This window comes from Notechis scutatus, chromosome 4 (genome assembly GCF_049901735.1).
Source record: "Notechis scutatus isolate UNSWTSFEM ecotype Mainland chromosome 4, rNotScu1.2, whole genome shotgun sequence".
Lineage (NCBI taxonomy): Eukaryota > Metazoa > Chordata > Lepidosauria > Squamata > Elapidae > Notechis > Notechis scutatus.
The window spans coordinates 99,095,834-99,117,184 of record NC_142012.1 but is presented as its reverse complement, the minus strand read 5'-3'; the positions used below and the strand labels follow the sequence as shown (position 1 = coordinate 99,117,184).

General features: G+C 39.2%; 1 protein-coding gene across 9 annotated transcripts in view; it reads left to right on the top strand.

Moving 5' to 3' along the window:
- PLCE1 (phospholipase C epsilon 1) overlaps positions 1-21,351 on the top strand; it is a 164,984-nt gene that overhangs the window by 76,935 nt on the left and 66,698 nt on the right. For all 9 annotated transcript variants that reach the window (XM_087964188.1, XM_087964190.1, XM_087964191.1 and 6 more), the window contains 3 exons: positions 14,993-15,138; positions 17,328-17,586; positions 19,543-19,757. In XM_087964188.1, coding sequence (XP_087820314.1) covers positions 14,993-15,138; positions 17,328-17,586; positions 19,543-19,757 — 620 coding nt within the window. The remainder of the gene's footprint in view (positions 1-14,992; positions 15,139-17,327; positions 17,587-19,542; positions 19,758-21,351) is intronic.

The following is a 21,351-nucleotide window of genomic DNA, read 5'->3' as shown; positions in this document are numbered from 1 at the left end:
GAAAAAGAGCTTATATTTAATGAACTGCAACAAGTCTACATAATATTATCTTCATTAGATCAAAGCTATGATGACTATGTGACTTCGTTAGAGGTATTGCCAAAAGAAAGCCTCTCATTAACCGACATAACAGGCAGGCTATTAGAAGAAGCCAGAAGAAGGCGTGAGCGTGACGAGCTGAGAGAAGATAAGAAAGAAGAGAAATTATCTTCAAAGCTTGAAAGAAACCAGATTAGCAAAGTACAGCACCTGGAAGAAGAGAATTTATCTTCAACAGCATACACAATTAAAAAGTGTTTTAATTGTGGAGGCAGAGGACATTTGGCAAGATTTTGCAAAAAGAGAAAAAGCCAGAATATAAAAAAGCCAAAGAAAGCATTTGAACTAGCCATGTTTAGCAACTCTGATGTGAAGAATGATCTATGGGTGGTTGACAGTGGCGCATCCCACTGCATCACAAGAGATAAGACAAAATTTATAAAAATGTCTAAAAGCTCTCAACATATATCTCTTGCTAACGGCTGGAATCTTAAAGCGAAAGGTGAAGGTATTGCACATTGTACGTGCATAAACCAGGATATAAAAATGTTGTATGTACCGCAACTAAAGTTTAATTTGCTTTCAGTAAGGGTATTAGATAAATTAGGTTATGTAATTACTTTTAAAGATAATAATTGCATAATTGAAAAAGATAACAAAAGGGTAACTGCAGCTTTAAATGGAACATTATATGTCTTAGATAATAGTAAGAAAGGGGAGGCACAAACTGTATTTAATAATATAAAGCCTCATGAAGAATGTATCCATTTATTGCATAGGCGTTTGGGGCATGTAAATTTTAAAATGCTAAAACGTACAGTTGAGTTATCTGAAGGAATAAGGTTAAAACCTTGTGATAAATATTTGCGTTGTAATGTTTGCTGTGAAGATAAGAGCAAAGTATTGCCTGCAAATAGGCTAAATGGTTTCAAAACAAAAGAACCTTTAGAAGTGGTATTTGCAGACATCATAGGTCCAAAGAAACCCAGTATGGGGGGTGCTAGATATATACTGAGCATTATGGACCATTATTCTAGATATGGGTTTTGCTATTTAATGAAAAGCAAAACTGAAACATATCAACATTTTTTCAATTGGCTTAGGTTTGCTGAAAGAAAGTCTAAACGACAACTGATAACCCTGGTGACAGATAATGGTACGGAATTTATTAATAATAAATTCCAGAACAGACTTAAAGTAGCTGGAATAGAGCATAAGAAGTCTGCTCCATACAGGCCAGAACATAACGCTTTTATTGAAAGAAGAGGCCAAACACTACAGGCAATGGTTAGAACAATGTTAACTGATTCTGGATTACCTGATTCTTTGTGGGGGGAGGCTACAATGTGTGCTAATAACATATTGAACAACGTTGTTAACACAACAACAGGTGAAATACCATTCACCAGATGGCATGGCAGGAAACCTGACCTAAGTTACCTGCACACATTTGGTGCACCAGCATGGGTGCATATTCCTGCACAACTCAGAAAAAAAGGGCAACATAGAGCTAAAAGATTTTTCTTCGTTGGTTATCAGGCAAACCATAGGGCATATAGATTTTGGGAGAAAGGCACATCTAAAGTGTTATGTAGTGCTAGTGCCCAATTTCTAGAAAATGAAGGATGGGAGAAATTAGAACAGGATGCCAATAAAGATGTAATTATTGAATCCTATAGAAATCCCATTAGTTATCCCTGTAACTTTAAAAATAAAGTAAAGAGACAAATACAGCATGAAATAGTGCCCATAAAGGAAGAAACAGATTCAATAGCTGAACAGGATGAGAAAGATGAACAGGTAGTAGTTCAAGAAAGTCCTCCTGTAAGCCCTGTAATTCCCAGAAGAACTACACGTGTATCTAGACCGCCTGATAGGTACCAGGCTAACACAGTGTGCCAGATTAATCAAGTTCCTAATTCTGTTGAAGAAATAAAAAAGTATCCTACTAAGGAAAAAGAAAGTTGGTATGCAGCAATGAATAAGGAACTGAATTCATTAAGAGATATGAAAGTGTATGAGAATGCCAAATTACCTGTAGGTAAGAAGTCCATTGGCTGCAAATGGATATTTAAGGTAAAAACAGATAAAGATGGTAATTTAATCCATAAGGCAAGGTTAGTAGCCCAAGGTATTAGGCAGAATGCCAATGACTACGATGAGGTGTTTGCACCTAGTCTTAAGGCAGCAACCTTGAGGGCAGCTTTAGTGTGGGCAGCTAGTAAAAACTATATAGTTAACCATCTAGATGTGGAAACTGCTTACTTGCACGCCCCATTAAAACATATTATTTATATGAAAAAACCTGTTGGTATTAAAAGTGAAAATAAGAATAATAATGATTGTTGGTTGTTAAAGAAAAGCCTCTATGGTCTTAAACAATCAGGCTATGAATGGAACCAGTATATTGTAAAGGAACTAGACAATATAGGATTTAAAGCTGGTTTAGCCGATCCATGTTTGTTTAAGAGGGAGACAAATGGGAAAGTATCATTATTATTACTATTCACAGATGACATTGCATTGATTACTGAAACTAATGATGAAGCAAATAAAATAATAGCATCATTAGGAAAGAGAATAAAGATCAAGCAATTAGGGGAGATAAAGAAGTATCTCGGTTTAAATATAAAGAAAACACGGAAAGGTTTTAAGATATCTCAGGAAGATAAGATAAGCAAATTGCTAAAAGATTACAAGATGGAGCTTTGTAAGCCGGCTAAGAATCCAATGAGTCAGGAGTTTAGCAACACTGATGAACAAAGCCCGGAGTTTGATAAGGTGATTTATCAATCTTTAATAGGTAGTTTGAGTTATATTAGTAATTGGTCTAGACCAGATATTTCGTACTGTGTGAATCAGTTGGCTAGATTCAATTCTGCACCATGTGAAAGACACTGGAATGCAGCTAAGAGGATATTAAGATATCTTAAAAAGACAATGAATTATTCATTGTATTTACCGTATTTGCCGGCGTATAAGACGACTGGGCGTATAAGACGAGCCCCCAACATTTCCACTCAAAATATAGTTTTTGTTATATACTCGCAGTATAAGACGACCCCCCACTTGGAGGCATGCTTTTCAAGGCAAAAGTCGTCTCATACGCCGGCAAACACGGTAAGTTGTAACACTTGGGGTATTCTGGATATAATTCTTGATTGACACCCCCAACCCCTTTCCCCCAAACTTACAAAGCCACCAAAATGCTTTAGAGAGGCAGCTTCGCCTTTCTCAGGCTGGCACTCAATTCCTCTCCCTTTCTTTGTGACAGCCCCGCGTGCGTGCCATCGGGACTCAAGGGTGGGGGATGGACAGCTGCCAACTCTCTCTCTCTCTCTCTCTCTGTGTGTGTGTGTGTGTGGTGTGGAGGGTAATTCCGGCTATCTCTGGCCTCCGCTCGGGTTTTAAAGTCGCTTGGCCGGTTCCCAAGTCGCATAGCGCGCTGGCCGGGAGACACGGCGCCGGGTGGAAGCTCGGTGCAGGGGAGGCAGATCTTCTCTCTTAAGCGGGGAGGGGAGGAGGGGACAAGAGGAGGGACGGGACGGGACAGGGGCGGGAGGAGGGCGCTCGCCTTCTTCCACCGCCCACCGGACCCTTTTCTTCCCAAGGGGACCCTGGAAAGCAGCTCGGGAGCCGGGTGGCCCTGCCCAGCGGGGTCCCATCAGGAACTTCCTGAGGACACCCCCGCCCCAAGCACAGCCCTCCCGGTCTTTCAAAGAGGGAGGGAGAAGCGGGAGGAGCAAATTGCCGCCCCCGCCCGCTGCCCAGAAGGAGGGGCGCCACAGTCCACCCCCACCACCTTCTCCCCCCACTCCCCGGGCCATTACGCGGCTCGGGGCTGGCTGGGCGAGCGGCCCCGCCAGAGACCCTCCCGCTCCACCCCCACCCCACCTCCAGATTGGCCTCCGCAAGCGCCCCGAGCCGGGCGGAGGGTGGGTGGGTGGGTGGGAGGAGGAGGAAGAGAGACTTCGGCTGGGCTTGAAGGGGCTTCGCAAGTTGCGGAGCTCCGCCCCCGTCGCTCTTGCACCAGTGACAATGTATTTACCGGCGTATAAGACGACCCCCAACTTGGAGGCATGTTTTTTAGGGCAAAAAAGTCGTCTTATACGCCGGCAAATACGGTAGAACCAAAGGGTGATTTAATTCTGAGTGCTTATGCAGATGCTAGCTTTGCATCAGAAAGAGACACTAGAAAGTCGACTTCAGGAACAGCCATAATGCTGGGTAAGACATTAATAGGCTGGAAGTCAATAAGACAACAGCATATAAGTTTGTCTACTATGGAGGCAGAATTCTCCTGTTTATCTCTGTTATGTACAGAATTAATAATGTATAAACAAATGTTAATTGATATAGGTATAACTGTGGATTATCCTATAATTATACATGAAGATAATCAGGCAGCAATTCAAATGGCCACAAATATTGCAGTAAAAACAAGGAGCAAGCATACAGATCTAAGATATCTAAACGTGAGACAATCTGTAAGAAGTAAGATGATTCAGCTAGAGTACTGTATGTCGGAGGACAATTTAGCTGATAATTTTACTAAAGCCCAGGGTGCCAGTAAGCACCAGGAGAGTTGTGAAAAATATGGGGTTAGATTGTAAAGGTATTATATATTTATTTCACCCAAAAGGGGAGTATGTTAGGTATAACATTGATACCAAATATGGTTTGGGTGAATAAATATATAAAACTTAGATATCATGGTTTAAGTGCTTATCACTTTAAGCACAATGCAGCAGGCAATTAGCCGATTAAGGGTGCAGTTAGAAGTTACAATATAAGGAAGCATTAGAAGCTGGAAAGCTTACTGTGTGTTACTGCGACTAACTGTGTCTTACTGTGACTAACTGTGATTACTGACTGTGAGTGCCTGTGACTGAACTGTTCTTGTTTGCTACTGTTTTGCTGATTTACTGCGTAATTCTACTGTTCTACTGTTTGAACTTCTTGCTGAATATCCAGCGTTTGTTTCTCTGGAGAGTGAAACCGGAGGAGGAGAAGATATCTTTATCGGCTGATAAAGATATTGCAAGGACTCTTAACTTGGACTATACTAGTGAGTCTTACTGGATGGAAATACTGTGATTGACTTAATGGACTGAATGACAATGCTTTAAACTCTAAAAGGATTAAAAACTATTTAAACTACAAAGAAGTGTTTGTGTTCAGTGTGTGTATACTCTGGGGCCCTTCCGCTCTCGTTTTGGCTGCCTGGCTTGACTACTGCTGCAATACTCTGCTAGGGGTAAATCCCCAAACACTAACACCTAGCTTCCTAATAAATAATTATCAACCATTCACCAGAAACCAAGCTGCACTAAGAAACCCCAATGCACAAAACACAAAGTTGCCAACCAATCAAGAACACAGCAACTCGAAGACCAATAAAAACAGACCTAGACTCCCAGCCAATCAAGATGAGGAAAAACCATTCAAATAAAGCAGAAAGCCAGCACCAAATTCAAACAAAAATGGCTGCTAAGCCTGACACACAAGATTAAAAAGAACCCAATACACAAGCCTGAGGATGGCAGATGAGATTCTGCCGAAATGTCGCTATAATAAAAGCACAAATATTAAGACGTGGGAAAATACCCGAAGAAACCTAAATACATACATATATACCCTGTTTCTCCAACAATACGGCCTCCCCAATAGGAAGTCCCAGCATGTTTTATAGGCATGAAATGAAATTAAGCCCCTCCCCCAAATTAAGGCCTATATTAAAACATGCGAAATGGGGGAATGGTGGGGGCTTGCCATTAGGAAGTACTTTTTGTTGCACACCCGGATATGGTGCTGCCTGCATTGACCCCGATACGAAGTGCCCCACCAACGCCGAGGTCAACATCCAAGCTGTCGCCGCCCGCCCGAAGATGCAAGGGGGGAATTAAGTCACCCAAAAGACGGCCTAGCCATTTTTTCGGGCTCAAAAAAAAAAAAAGACCCGGCCTTATTATATGAGAAACACGGTACATATACATATACATAATACACACACACACACACACACACACACACACACACACACACGGCATTCAAATTTTTTAACAACCGGTTCTGTGGGCGTGGCTTAGTTGGTGGACATGGCTTGATGGTCATGTGACTGGCTGGACGTGGCCAACTCAACACCACTCACATTGAGGCATACATCTCCTCTCCTGGTCTCATGACTGTGGGGATGCTGCAACAGTCGTAAGTGTGAAAAATGGTCATAAGTCACTTTTTTCAGTGCCATTGTAACTTTGAATGGTCACTCCACACAAGCAAAGTATCAGCAAAGAAGGGAAAATAAACTCCAGAGAAGTTCCAGAGACAGGAAGTCTAGTCCTGCTAAGAATGTAATAAGAGTTAACAGAGAAGCAGTTTCTGTAAGCAACACCAGAATGTTTCCTTCCTGCTTTCCTTACAGGATTAGGCCAGTAATTTCTTCTAACAACTGGTTCTCCGAACTGCTTAGAATGTTAACAACAGGTTCTACCGAATAAGTGCAAACCTACATACATACACACACACACACACACACACCTAATACTTACTATATTGTTTAAGATTATTTATGGCTCTTGAGACCACAAGTTCACCTCCTGTGCCAGATATGTCCAAAATGTATAAACTTAAGCATGGTTTTCAAAAAGATGAAATTGATGGCTGTGAAGATGTGATCAGAGCCCAGTCCCTTTTTATGCACGTTGTCACACACAATGAACACAAAAGGGGGTCACAGTTGCCATCTTGATTTTTCCTTTCTGCAAAGACTTGAGAATTTAGGATACAATCATATGCATGGTTAAACTTATTTGAAAGTCTAAAGAAATTGAAATTTTAAAATAACATATCATGTGTTTAGAATCTTCTGTAATAGGGACCTGCTTATTTATGAATTCTTTCTCTTTAATTTCCTAAATAAAGTGGATTCTGCTTAATCTCATTTCTTAATATTAATTGCTTAGTCAGTCAGATGTAAAAGTATAAAATATTACTTTGCCATGCTATTTTTATTTTTGAAACATTCGGAAAGTTCTTAATGGTTCTGTATGGACTTTTCTGATGGAAGCAAGACAAGCTTCTGTTTATGTTACCAAGACAACTGTCAAAAACTATATTGTGTACAGTTTAATCTCTGAACAATTCTGTAGCTATGTGTTACTTGTACTAAACTTTTGTTTAGGCTGATACTGTTTAATAATCTGTTTTATTGTATTTGTTAGATTATATTTGTTTCCAAGTAAGATCTGTTTGGGAAATAAGTATGCTTACTAATTGTTATGCTGTGCAGTGTTTCGAATTCACTATCCAGGGGTGCTTTGGAGTGTATGACACAGCACCTGTCTGCAACATTTTAACATAGCTTTGACTTTTCTAATTTCCAGGATTTTGTGACTGCCCTCTGAAGCTACTACGTTCTTCTGAGAAAGGGCACAATTGCTTGAGGTATCTCAAAGAGGTGCCATATACGAATTGCACACAGTTTGAAGCACTTTTTGAAACTGAACCCAAAACACTGCAAAACTCTATTACAGTGGCCCCTAACCTTTCGTGCACCAGGGACCGGTTCCGTGGAGAAAGGTTTTTCTGTGGACCGGTGGGAGCGTGGTTTCACATGCTACCTGCATCCCATGGATGGGGCTTCACTTGTTTGTGCAGCCCGGTTCTTGGCATGCCGTGGCCCAGTGCCGGTCCATGGGGACCTCTGCCCGGTTCTTGGCATGCCGTGGCCCAGTGCCGGTCCATGGGGACCTCTGCTCTATTACACTGAATGCAAGGGTGGTGTGATGGTTGTAAGTGTGAGTATAAGCTGCAAGTTCTGTTTTTCCCAGAGTTAAACAGATGGTTGTAAGTTAAGGTCCGTCTGTTGGTAACCAATTCAATGGATTGTTTTGCCTTTATGTGTTACTAGCAAGGACGCGGTAGCTCAGTGGCTAAGACGCTGAGCTTGTTGATCAGAAAGGTCGGTGGTTCGAATCCGGTTACTTGTGCCAGCTTCTGCCAACCTAGCAGTTTGAAAGCATGTAAAAATGCAAGTAGAAAAATAGGGACCACTTCTGTGGCAAGGTAACAGCGTTCTGTGTGCCTTTGGCATTTAGTCATGCTGACCACATGACTATGGAGACGTCTTTGGACAGTGCTGGCTCTTTGGCTTTGTAACGGGGATGAGCACTGCCCCCTAGAGCCGGAAACGACTCTAGCACGTATGTGCGAGGGAAAGCTTTACCTTTTAGCAAGGCAGTTCTAGATATGTCCTAATGATTTTGGAGATATTTCTTCTCAGATAATGATATTTATGGGAGAATTACAAACTACGGGTAATTGATTCAAGTTTCAATTGGACAGTTACTCGATTCTGTCTTCTCTTTTTTTTAAAAAAAGGGAGACTCTTTCTGCTCTCCAGCTTGGTGAGATTCCAATGATCGAGTTAGTATTCTCTCTTTCCAGCTGTTCAAAAGAGACCCAAAACTTTTGTTTAGTCAGTGACCCACCCAAATTACCTCATTTCCTTTTTTTCTAGTCCATTGTCCACTTACATCATACAACCAAGTATGTGAGTTTTTGCTTTATGGTCATCACTTGAAGCCCTTATGTAGTTTAGGACTGATTGATTGTTGTATTCCCCCCCCCCCAGGTCACTGATATTCTAAACATTTCCAAATCTGTCTCATTTGAGGATTTTAGCTTACACAGTAATACATTACCAGTGGACAGAGGATTGTTTAACTATTCTAGTCTTTTGTCAATTAAATGTGCTTATCCTACACAGTCTTGTCTGTGTTTGTCATTTCCTCTTGGTTCATTATCTTTCTTTCTCCAGCACATTGAACATATTTGTTTATTTTTGAGCCCCAGACTTCTTGCATAGTAGAAGTGTTTTACTTTCAAAATTGCTTTTAGTTACAATTGTTTTATATTTACACGTTCGTGTGTTTTTTCCTTTCAGATTCATCTTTAGAGTTAGAGTCTATTTGTTTTGCATTAGTTATTGACTCCGATAAGTGTTGATTTGATGCAAAAAGTAAATGAAAGTTTAGTATGATTTCATATCCCTCTACTTTGCTGCAAACTTGATTGGTTTTTTTTGAGGGGGGGCATTTTTCTTTCCCTATATAGCTCTAATTTTCCTTTTAAGATCGTAAGCAAAACATTGCCTGCATAAGAAATTAGTTCAGTGGTTTTTCCTGTACGAAATTTTGAAGGACTGCTTGATTTTGCTCAAATATCATGCAGTGCACCCATTTAAACAGATTTCTAAAGCAACCTATCTCCTTGCTTCTAAAAGTGAAATGGCCACATTGCCTCTCTTTGCAGTGTTCTGGAAAATGCAACCTTTGTTGACACTTCCAAGAGCAGAAGAAGACTTTGTGATTTGATTTAATTTAAATAATTTAATTTAATTGATTTGATTTAAGCACCACCTGACTTTGGCAGGGCACAGCAGCATAAACAATAAAGAAATAGAATACCACAACACCAGGGAGGAAAAAACCCAGATATTGTAAGTAAAAGCAGATAAAAAGCAAAATGATTATGCTATGTTATGTGTAGGACCTTCTTCGGATGCTTCTTCGGATGCAATTCAGTAGAATTGCTGTTGAAGAGCCTGGTAGAACGATCCTCAGATACACAACATGGACAGGTCATCCTCAACTTACTACCATTCATTTGAAGTTACAATAGTGGTGTTAAAAGTGAAAAAAATGGATCCTTGGACTTACGACAGTTGCAACATCGCCACAGTCAAGTGATCAAACATCTGGGTGCTTGTCAATATTTATGATATTTACTTATCATAGTTAATAAACAATAGTATTTATGATAGTTGCAGCATCCTGGGTTCACATGATCACCATTTGCACTTACCTAGTTGTCTTCCAACAAGTAAAGTCAATGGAGGAAGTAGCTGAATTCCCTAAACGACCATATTAAAGACCATATCACTTAACTTAAATGCCTAGTTAATTAATGTGTGTTGTTGCTGAGGTGGGGTGGCGGATTATTTATATATATATATATATATATATATATATATATATATATATATATATATATATATATATATATATATATATATATATATATGGTGTTCGGCTTGGTTCGGGTATTTTCCCACGCCATTGTAGTTCTTTTAAAGTTGTAGTCAACACCATACATGTAAGTACCATTAAAACTTAAGAAAACATATATATATATATATATATATATATATATATATATATATATATATATATATATATATATATATATATATATATATATCAGATATCGCGTATAACACGCACTTTTTCCCCTGAAAATAGGGGGCAATGATGTATGCGTGTTATACGCCGATATATGTTAAGAAGCCTTCGGTGAATGCTGCTGGGATCGGGATCAAGGACACAAATGAAAGAAGGGAGGGAGGAAGCAACCGAAGCCTGTCCTTCTCTCTGGGTCAGCTCTGTCAGTCGCTCTCTCGCTCCTCCACCAGCACAGGAAGAAACTGCTTCAAAGAAGCGGGGGGCTTTTCCTGTCGCCGCAGCTTCCTGAAGCGCCCGTTTCTCCCACCCCCACCCCGCCCGCCCGCCCGCCCGCAGTGCTCTGCGTTCTGCCTGCCTGCCTGCTCGTTAATGGTTGAATCGGAACAGCTCGGCTGAGTAAAAGAGGCGAATAGTTATTATTCTCACGGCTGCTCCCAAACAACCAGAAACTAAGGCAGGCAGGCAGGCAGGCAGAATGGGACACTGTGGATTGAAGCGCGCGGGGTGGGAGTGGGGGTGAAACGGGCGCTTTCCTGAAATTTCCTCTTAAAATGAAGATGCGTGTTATACGCCTGTGCGTGTTATACGCCGATAAATACGGTATATATATATATATATATATATATATATATATATATATATATATATATATATATATATATATATATATATATATATATATATTTCCTTTATATTGTGCTTTTACGTCCTGTAAGCCGCCTTAAATCACCATATGCGAGTAGGCAGCAATATAAACTTTCTAAATAAATAAACTGCAGCAACTTGCTTAACAACTGTGGCAAAAATAACCATAAAATCAAACACAACCCCTATTAACAACCACCTTGCTTAGCAACATAAATCCTGGTCCCAATTGTGGCCATAAATTGAGGGTTATCCTCTTTCAGTTATGAGAAGTGATAGAGTTGCAATATGAAACCTCTCGAGAAACGATCTACTCATCTCTGTGTCTTGTAGTAGTGAATTGTGGGTGCTGTCCACTCCTGTATACCAAAGTCAGAGTATTGCAACTGCTAACAATAATGTTAATGCTCATAATATCCCCTCAGAAGCAAGTTTCTCTAATAGTGCCTATACAGTTTGGTCTACACAGGTTACCCTCAAATAAGATCACAATTGAGCCCCAAACTTCCATTGTTAAGCGAGTGGTTAAATGACTTTTGCCCCATTTTACAGCCTTTCTTGCCGCAGTTGCTAAGTGAATCCCTGCAGTAGTTAAGCTTGTAACACGGTTGTGAAGTCAATCTGGCTTCCCCATTGACTTTCCTTGTCAGAAATTTGCAAAATGTTGTCACAGGACCCCGGGACACTGCAACCATCATAAATATGAACCAGTTGCCAAGTGTCTGAATTTTGATCATGTGACCATGGGGATAATGCAATGGCAGTAAGTGTGAAAAAAAAGGTCATGAGTCGCTTTTGGTGTCATTGTAACTTCGAATGGTCACTAAAAAGAACCTCGATGGCGCATTGGTTAGAGTGCAGTACTGCAGGCTACTTCTGCTGACTGCCATCTGTCTGCAGTTTGGTAGTTCGAATCTCCCCAGGCTCAAGGTTGACTCAGTCTTCCATCCTTCTGAGGTCGGTAAAATGAGGACCCAGATTGTTGGGGGCAATATGCTGACTCTGTAAACCACTTAGAGAGGGCTGTAAAGCACTATAAAGCAATATACACTGCTCAAAAAAATAAAGGGAACACTTAAACAACACAATGTAACTCCAAGTCAATCACACTTCTGTGAAATCAAACTGTCCACTTAGGTAGCAACACTGATTGACAATCAATTTCACATGCTGTTGTGCAAATGGAATAGACAACAGGTAGAAAGCATAGGCAGTTAGCAAGTCATCCCCAATAAAGGAGTGGTTCTGCAGGTGGTGACCACAGACCACTTCTCAGTTCCTATGCTTTCTGGCTGATGGTTTGGTCACTTTTGAATGCTGGCAGTGCTTTCACTCTAGTGGTAGCATGAGACGGAGTCTACAACCCACACAAGTGGCTCAGGTAGTGCAGCTCATCCAGGATGGCACATCAATGCGAGCTGTGGCAAGAAGGTTTGCTGTGTCTGTCAGCGTAGTGTCCAGAGCATGGAGGCACTACCAGGAGACAGGCCAGTACATCAGGAGACGTGGAGGAGGCCATAGGAGGGAAACAACCCAGCATCAGGACCGCTACCTCCGCCTTTGTGCAAGGAAGGACAGGAGGAGCACTGCCAGAGTCCTGCAAAATGACCTCCAGCCGGCCACAAATGTGCATGTGGCTGCTCAAACGGTCAGAAACAGACTCCATGAGGGTGGTATGAGGGCCCAACGTCCACAGGTGGGGGTTGTGCTTACAGCCCAACACTGTGCAGGATGTTTGGCATTTGCCAGAGAACACCAAGATTGGCAAATTCGCCACTGGCGCCCTGTGCTCTTCACAGATGAAAGCAGTTTTACACTGAGCACATGTGACAGACGTGACAGGGCCAGGAGACGCCATGGAGAACGTTCTGCTGCCTGCAACATCCTCCAGCATGACCAGTTTGGCAGTGGGTCAGTAATGGTGTGGGGTGGCATTTCTTTAGGGGGCCACACAGCCCTCCATGTGCTCGCCAGAGATAGCCTGACTGCCATTAGGTACCGAGATGAGATCTTCAGACCCCTTGTGAGACCATATGCTGGTGCGGTTGGCCCTGGGTTCCTCCTAGTGCACGACAATGCTAGACCTCATGTGGCTGGAGTGTGTCAGCAGTTCCTGCAAGACAAAGGCATTGATGCTGTGGACTTGCCCGCCCATTCCCCAGGCCTGAATCCAGTTGAGCACATCTGGGATATCATGTCTCGCTCCATCCACCAATGCCATGTTACACCACAGACTGTCCAGGAGTTGAGGGATGCTTTAGTCCAGGTGTGGGAGGAGATCCCTCAGGAGACCATCCGCCACCTCATCAGGAGCATGCCCAGGCATTGTAGGGAGGTCATACAGGCACGTGGAGACCATACACACTACTGAGCCTCATTTTGACTTGTTTTAAAGACATTACATCAAAGTTGGATCAGCCTGTAGTGTTTTTTTCCACTTTAATTTTGAATGTAACTCCAAATCCAGACCTCCATTGATAATTTTTGTGTGATTTTGTTGTCAGCACATTCAACTATGTAATGAACAAAGTATTTAATAAGAATATTTCATTCATTCAGATCTAGGATGTCTTATTTTTGTGTTCCCTTTATTTTTTTGAGCAGTGTATAAGTCTTAAGTGCTATTGCTATTGCTAAATGAATGATGTTTGTAAGTCGAGGACTCCTTATTCAGTTTTCGTGGCAACAATAAAAAGTGTCATTTTTCCAAGATGGTATTCAACAATACAGTTTAATCTCATGCCATCATATTCCCTTGGAGTCTTCTTATCCTGGCCCAAGTCTGCTTCTGTTTCAAGACCAGACATATATTGTTGCAAATATAATATTTGATTATTATTTTTTTGCCGAAGTAATTTTCTCCCTTAATAAATAGCTTTTAGTTACTTCAGTACAGTCTTGTAGCAAAGTTTCTTTGTGTCTTTAAATCTAACTGTTATAAACGATGATGAAATGCATGTGAAGCTCTCATTACTGAAAGAATGTCAGTAAACATAAATTATAAATCCTTCAGGAGCCAAGAAGAAGAAAACTAAATGGAGGAGAAAAAGAAAAGATTGCATTTATTATCTCATGTTGATAAGTGTTTATACAATGGGAAAAAACAAAACTCTTGGGAATCTCACTATAAAATAGTCCAGTTGGTTTGAATTATGTTTCCATGTGAAATATGGCGTTTCTATATTTCTGTTTTTCTTTTTCTTTCAATTAATGTTGTGGGAAAGTGAACCGCATTTTCTAAGTGTTAGATAATTGTTCAGGTTTGAACCCTCAAACAAATTATGTTGAAATGAGTACTCTCACTGAACCTAATATGGAATTTAGCAATGAAGTTATATTGGGAATATGAGTAAGGCAAATTAACATAGATGTGTTTACATGTTTGGCAACATAGGAAGCATTCTGAGAGTTTCAATTATAATTATTTTAAATGATTTCTGAAATTTATTTTTTAAAATATTTATAGTGATAAATGATATGTATAAAATGATTGTGGTGGAGGGAAATTACGTTCATACTTTTCTTATAAATGATGTAAAGTAAAATATCATTTTAAAGTATGGTTTAAAGAAAGAGCATGTAATAGGAAAAGGTTTTATTATTTAAAATGTTACTAAACATTAAGCCTTAATGTTTTTCTTTACGATTAGCAATCTATCATTGTATCTAATCGCTGTATAAAAAAAACTAGTTTTAATTTACTCATAGCTAGTATTACATACACTGATAACAAAGTGAAAATTACTTAAGATACCACTAAAATATTGATTTCTGGATTCTGTAATACAAATGTATTATATAGTGTTATGCACTCCCATAATAATGTTTTCATGATTAAACTGGATATAAAAAATTTACACACCCCTATTAAAATGTCAAGTTTTTGAAATGTAAAAAAAAAAATCAAATAAAGATATATCACTTCAGAATTTTTTCCACCTCTAATATGATATATAAAGTTGTACAATTCACTTGAAAAACAAACAGAACCATTTTAGGGGGGAAATAACAATTAAAAAGTACAATAATGTTTTCTACTTTCCCTTTTTTTTCTTTTTAATAAGGTAAGCTCTTGGGTGACATGGCTGATTCTGACTGCAGGTTCTATGGAGGAAAAGCGAGAAGTTTTCTCTCACGTAATACATGTGGCAAAATGCTGCTGGAACATGGGCAACTACAATGGTGTAATGGAATTCTTGGCAGGCCTCAGGTACTTGAAGCTCATTCTTGAAATGATGGCAACTCAGAGATAGATTACGTTACGGCATCTGCTATATACCACTTGTCCATTTAAAAATAAATAAATGGTGAACATAATTCCATCAGTCATTGTGTTGAATGTTCTGTTAAATTGCATCCTTTATCCTCATCCACTGAGTTTATGATTATAAATATTTTGACAGAATTGAATAAGATGGATGACAGAGGTTATATCGTTTAAAGGACAGGTCTTTTTTCAGAAAACTCAAGGGACCTCATTTATCTTACAGAAAGATAAACAAGGAAAACAGGAAAAACTTTTCAATCTCTTAATACCACATTTAAACGTAGTTAAGAAAAAGTGCTAGTTATCACCCTGAAGGAAAGTCATGCTTTAGATAAATTTAGAATATATCTTATCAAATCCACCATGTTGCTCCATTTTTCATTATTATTCATGGTTTCTCATACATCCACATCTTCCCTCATTCGTACTGAATAAAATATGCACTTTGGAAAATAAAGAGGCAAGATCTAAGCTGCATGGCAGTGTACAAAGAAAGCCTTATATTTGAAAATATTTCTAGTTTCTTCACTCTATCCATTTATCATAACATTTCATGGCATCTTGATCACTTATTCTCTATTTGAAGAGGACTTTTTCCTGCTGGTTTGTAATATAGCATAATGATGCACATGATTTAATGAAATTTAATGAAATGATTTAATGAAATAAATCTAATCTGACATGCTTACAGTTTATAGTCTACATTAAAGACAGTCTTCCTTCTGCTGTTGGCTTATCAGTTTTTAATTCAAGTGTCTTTGTACATAGAATTAGCTGAGTAAGATGAGAGTAAATAAGGAATTATTTACTCATTCTCCTTATATACAGGTAGTGCTCAGCTTATGACCCAATATTTCTGTTTCAATTTCAATTGAACCCAAAATTTCTGTTGTTAAGTGAGACAACTTTAAGTGAGTTTTGGCCCATTTTATGATCTTTCTTGCCAGTTATTAAGTTGCTAAGTTGGTAACAAGTTGTCAAATGAATCTGACTTCCCCATTGAATTTGCTTGCCAAAAGGTTGCAAAGGGCGATCACAAAGCACCAAGATACTGCAACCGTCATAAATAAAGTCAGTTGCCAAGTGTCTGAATTTTGATCACGTGACCATGGAGATGCTGCAACAACCATAAGTTTGGAAATTGGTCATACATCACTTTTTTAGTGCCCTTGTAACTTAGAAAGGTGACTAAATGAATTGTTGTAAGTCAAGAACTACCTCTATTTAGACCAAGGGTCCCCAATCTGTGGACCGTGGGCTGTGAGGGAATGGCAACTGGACCGTAGAAACGATCAGCAAGTGCGCGCATGAGCAGTAAGCAAGCATGTCCGTGCATGCTCCATTTGCGTGAATGGTAGCTTTGCACAAACCATTCCCTTCCCCCCACGGTCCACAAAGCCATTCCGCAAAATGTTGGGGAACTCTGATTTATAGCAGGTACATCAGGGGTGTCAAACCCGATCGCATCACGGGCCGTATCGTGACCATATAGGGATGTTTTTTGCCTTTGTTAAGCCGGGGTGGGTGTGGCCTGCACAGGCCATATCCAGCCTGCAGGCCACCAGTTTGACAGGCCTGATGTACATCTAAATGATTGCTAGGTATTTATTTATTTATTTATTTATTTATTTATTTATTTATTTATTTATTTATTTATTTATTTATTTATTTGATTTGCCAATTGTTTACAAGATAATAAGTATAAGTGTATACATAGTTGTGAATACATGAAATGGGTACATATAAGAAAAATAAAAGAGTAAGAGAAACAATAGGACAGGGACGGTAGGCACGTTGGTGCGCTTATGCACGCCCCCTACAATTTATAAATATAAAATATAATATACTTATATTATAAAATATAAAATACTTATAATATTAAATATAATATAAAATACTTATATTACCAGACCACACTAAGACTAGGTCAAAACACACATGTCCCACTGTCCTCGAAGAAATAAAACAGGCATATCCTATGGGAATTTAATATGGCTAACATGATTAATTGTGCAATTGTAATTGTACAAGAGCAATGGTATTTTCATACTTGCATTATGACATTATTTGTTATTGCTGCTAACAAGGTATGTACAAACAAGCAAGTAAACTTTCTTATATTTTCCAAATAGGTCAAGAAAAGTTTTAAAAATGTGGCAATTCATGGACCAATCTGATATTGAAACAATGCGCAGCTTGAAAGATGCTATGGCACAGCATGAATCATCGTTTGAATATAGAAAAGTTGTCAACAGAGCTTTGAATATCCCTGGCTGTAAAGTAGTTCCTTTTTGTGGTGTATTTTTAAAAGAGCTCTATGAAGTTTTGGATGGGGCTGCAAGCCTCATCAGACTTTGTCCTCAGTATAATTCTCAGGATGAAACACTAGAGGTAATTTAATGCATGAGCAAATCATATCTAAGAGAGTTGTTATTTCCATCACGTCTTACCTAATTTGATGATATGGCAATGCATAAAGATGTGCAGTCCATTTGTGTGTGTGTGTGTGTTTGAAGCCTTTACAAATACTCTTTACACTTGCAATATTTTATCTGATAAGTATTCAAGTCAAATGCTGGATAAAATTGCTCAGATTCTCCCCCAACCTGGACTCTGATGTTAAAGCAAATTCCATGGAAATGACCAAAGCATGCTGGTTGTAACTGGGACAGTTTGATCATGTTGGCCCTGATGAAGTGGAGAGGATTCAGTCTGTGTGTTGGACCCTTGTTCTTCTTCCTGGGTAACTAAGGGTATCCTAGGACAGGGATCTCCAACCTTGGCAACTTTTAAGGTTTGTGGAGTTGAAGTCCACAAGTCTTAAAGTTGCCAAGGTTGGACACCCCTGTCCTAGGAGACAATCTGTGTTGGATCCTGATGGTGGTGTATTCATCCTTGAAAGAGGGGATGGTCTCATTGCTGCTTTCATAGACTGTGGTCAAGAAGCCATCTCTGTATTCAACTACTTTCGATAACTTTCGTGCCATCTCCAATCTTCACTTCTGAAAGAAGTTTGTTAAGAATGTGGTTGTGCCTGGAGATTCTCAGCTGGGTTTCATGCTTAGGTATGCAACTGAAACAACGTTGATTGCACTTGTGGTTGACCTCTGGCAGAGGTGGGATGGGAGAGATCCAGCACATGACCCATTGCCTGTGGGATCCATCAGGACATAACATTCTCCACTGTCCTATTTAACATCTACAGTACAAGAAGGGCATCCTAGCAGGCATGGTCATATAACTTAATTGTGTGTAGCAGTTACATTCCTTCCTGGACTGGGATGCACTGCTCATCATCCTTCACACCTTACTTACTTCCTCACTGCAATGTGCTCTATATGAGTCTGCCCTTGAATACTTTATATGGAGCTGCAAGCCTTTCACAAAACATTAAAACTGGAGATGCTTCAGAGCATGGGAGTTGGAAGATTAAGTGGCCTGTGCCACTTAATTCTTTCTGATGGCTTTTCATCTGTTGTTGATATTCTTTTTTATTCTAATGTGTCATTAGCTGAGCAGAGTTGCAATTGCAAAATGGGTGGTCATATTAATAGCTTTAATTAATAAATAAAAGGAATAGTTGGGTTATTCTGTACTAGAATTACTGAGGTTAAATTGCATCTTTCTTCTATGTAAGTCTCTGTGCTAATTTCCTATGCCAAATAAGAATTAATTAGTAAGATTATTAAATGTCTCTCTCACATACACACACTCACACATTCAAATGTAATCCTTAAGATCTGCTTACGTTCTTATACACAACAGTCTCCGACTAGATTTTTAAAATACTTTTTTGGATGACTTAGCTAACAATGTGTCTCCTTAAAGAATGCAGTTAATGGAAGAAAAAAACAGCCAAACTCCCTTAGGCTTATGGATTTGCTGCTATAGTTTCTTGGATCCTTCCTTGGTTTCTAAATTAGCAAAAATGCAATAAATATATTCCCATGTTCTTTAGTGAAATACTCTGCTTTTGTAGTTGTTTCCAAATAAATGCCCTTTCAAATTTACTATAACAGCAATATCAGTGTTATCAAGAACAGAGACTGTTCTGTGAACTGAATTGAAGTGCCAAATCAAAATTAATGATGGATGTTCCATGCATGCAAGTACATTTTGGTATGTGGCAAAATGTATTCCCATTGAAAGTCTATCCCTATTTATCTGGTAGTAGATGTAATAGGATTCTAGTTGGCTGGAAACATTATGGGATAATCTATGTTACATGGTTCAGGCAGTAACTATTTGTACCCCTAAGATGTCTAAAATATATATATTTTTGTTTAATAATCTTTAGCTATGAATAGTTTATAAAGTCAATACTTAGTACTGTATCTTCTTTTTCAGTTTGTTGCAGAATATAGTGGTCAAGATAACTATTTGCAAAGGATAGGTCAAGATGGTCTACATGATATAGAAAAAGAATCTATGGCTAATTACATATTTCAAACAATTCGAAGCTGTAATCGAAGCTTGGAGTCAGAAGATGGAGAAGATAACTTTATTGAATATGAAGGTGGAAATTCCAGAAAAAATTCTTTGAAGGACAAAACTCGCTATCAGTAAGGTTTTTTTTTTACTTATTCGAATAATTGTCCAAAAAATTCCAGTCAATCATGATCTTTTGACATACACAAAATGGCATCATCCTTATACAACATAGAAATATTTAAAGAAACAGGGAACCCTTGAAATTTGTAACAATATATACCCACAGAATTCAAGTCGGTAAGAATGAATTTCATAGACATCAAGGGTGGTTATAAGTCCCATCTGTACTTTTAAAATATTTCTACATATCTTTTTCCTACAGCAATATCATCATTAAGTAATGAGATCTTAAATTTTTAAATGTGGTTATATTTGCAACCTTCATCAGAAATATTTCTAAATCATGACTGAGCATGAAAGTATTTGAGGCCCGAGAAGGCATGTGGACAAAATTCTTAGATGTGACCTTCAGATCCCTCTAAAAGATGATGCCCACTTCTGTCTCCTAGTTTTGTCTACTTTTAGACATGAGAATAGAGTATCCCAGTACTCTAAGTACTGATCAAATCATGATGCTCAACCAGGACAAGGTTGAGTACCCATGGTTTAGAGTTTGATGGATGTTTTGTCTCCTTTCAGTTGTAGCTTTCATTGTGTGGTTCCAGTGCTTGTTATTTGGGGAATTTTACATGGAATCCTAATGACATTCCCTCCTTTTCTAAAACTCTTCCATATTTTTTCATCTTTTTTTTCTTGTCAAGAAAGAACCCTTTAGAAGGAGAAAATAGAACTAATTCCTTGTTTAGAACCATCAAGGCTCAGAACATAATAGGTTTCTACCTTTCTTCCTTGGCTCTAGCAGAGCCACAAAGCAACTGAATTAAATATATAACTAGAACATAGATGAAAGATCACTAAGAAATACCAGGGCTGTGGGTTACTTTAGGAAACAGAGAAAACAGTCCAGAAAAAAGCAATGGAAGACCAGAATCACCTACATAGTAGGATGGGTGGTATCTAAATTTGATAAAATAATAAACAAACAAACAAATGCATAAATAAATTTGTATTGTTGCCATGAAAACTACATGTTCCTTCAATTACAAGTTGAGCTCAAAAATGTAGGGTTTTTTTTGAAGTCTGGATATTACAGTAAATTACAGTTACTTTAAAAAGGAAGCAAAAATTTCTGAACAGCCTCAGGAGACAAAGAGAGATAGTATGAAGGGGAAGGCATTTTTAAATACTAAATTATGCTTTGATCTTTAGCATTACACTTAGCTGAGCTGAAAATGTCATTTTAAAATATATACCGTATATACCGAGTATAAGCCGAGTTTTTCAGCCCATTTTTGTGCTGAAAAATCCCCATGGCTTATACTGAGTCAGATTCCCCTCTGAAAAAAAAATGGTGTGGAGTCGCTGCCGCCGGAGCGGCCCCAGTCCCGCCGCTCGGGAAGGGAAAGGCAAAGCGCTTTTGCCTTTCCCTTCCGGCTGGGGCTGTTGGGAGTCGCTGGGGCCGGAGCGGCCCCAGTCCCGCCGCTCAGGAAGGGAAAGGCAAAGCGCTTTTTGCCTTTCCCTTCCCGGCTGGGGCTGTTGGGAGTCGCTGCCGCCGGCGCGCCCCAGTCCGCCGCTGCCGGGAAGGGAAAGGCAAAGCGCTTTTGC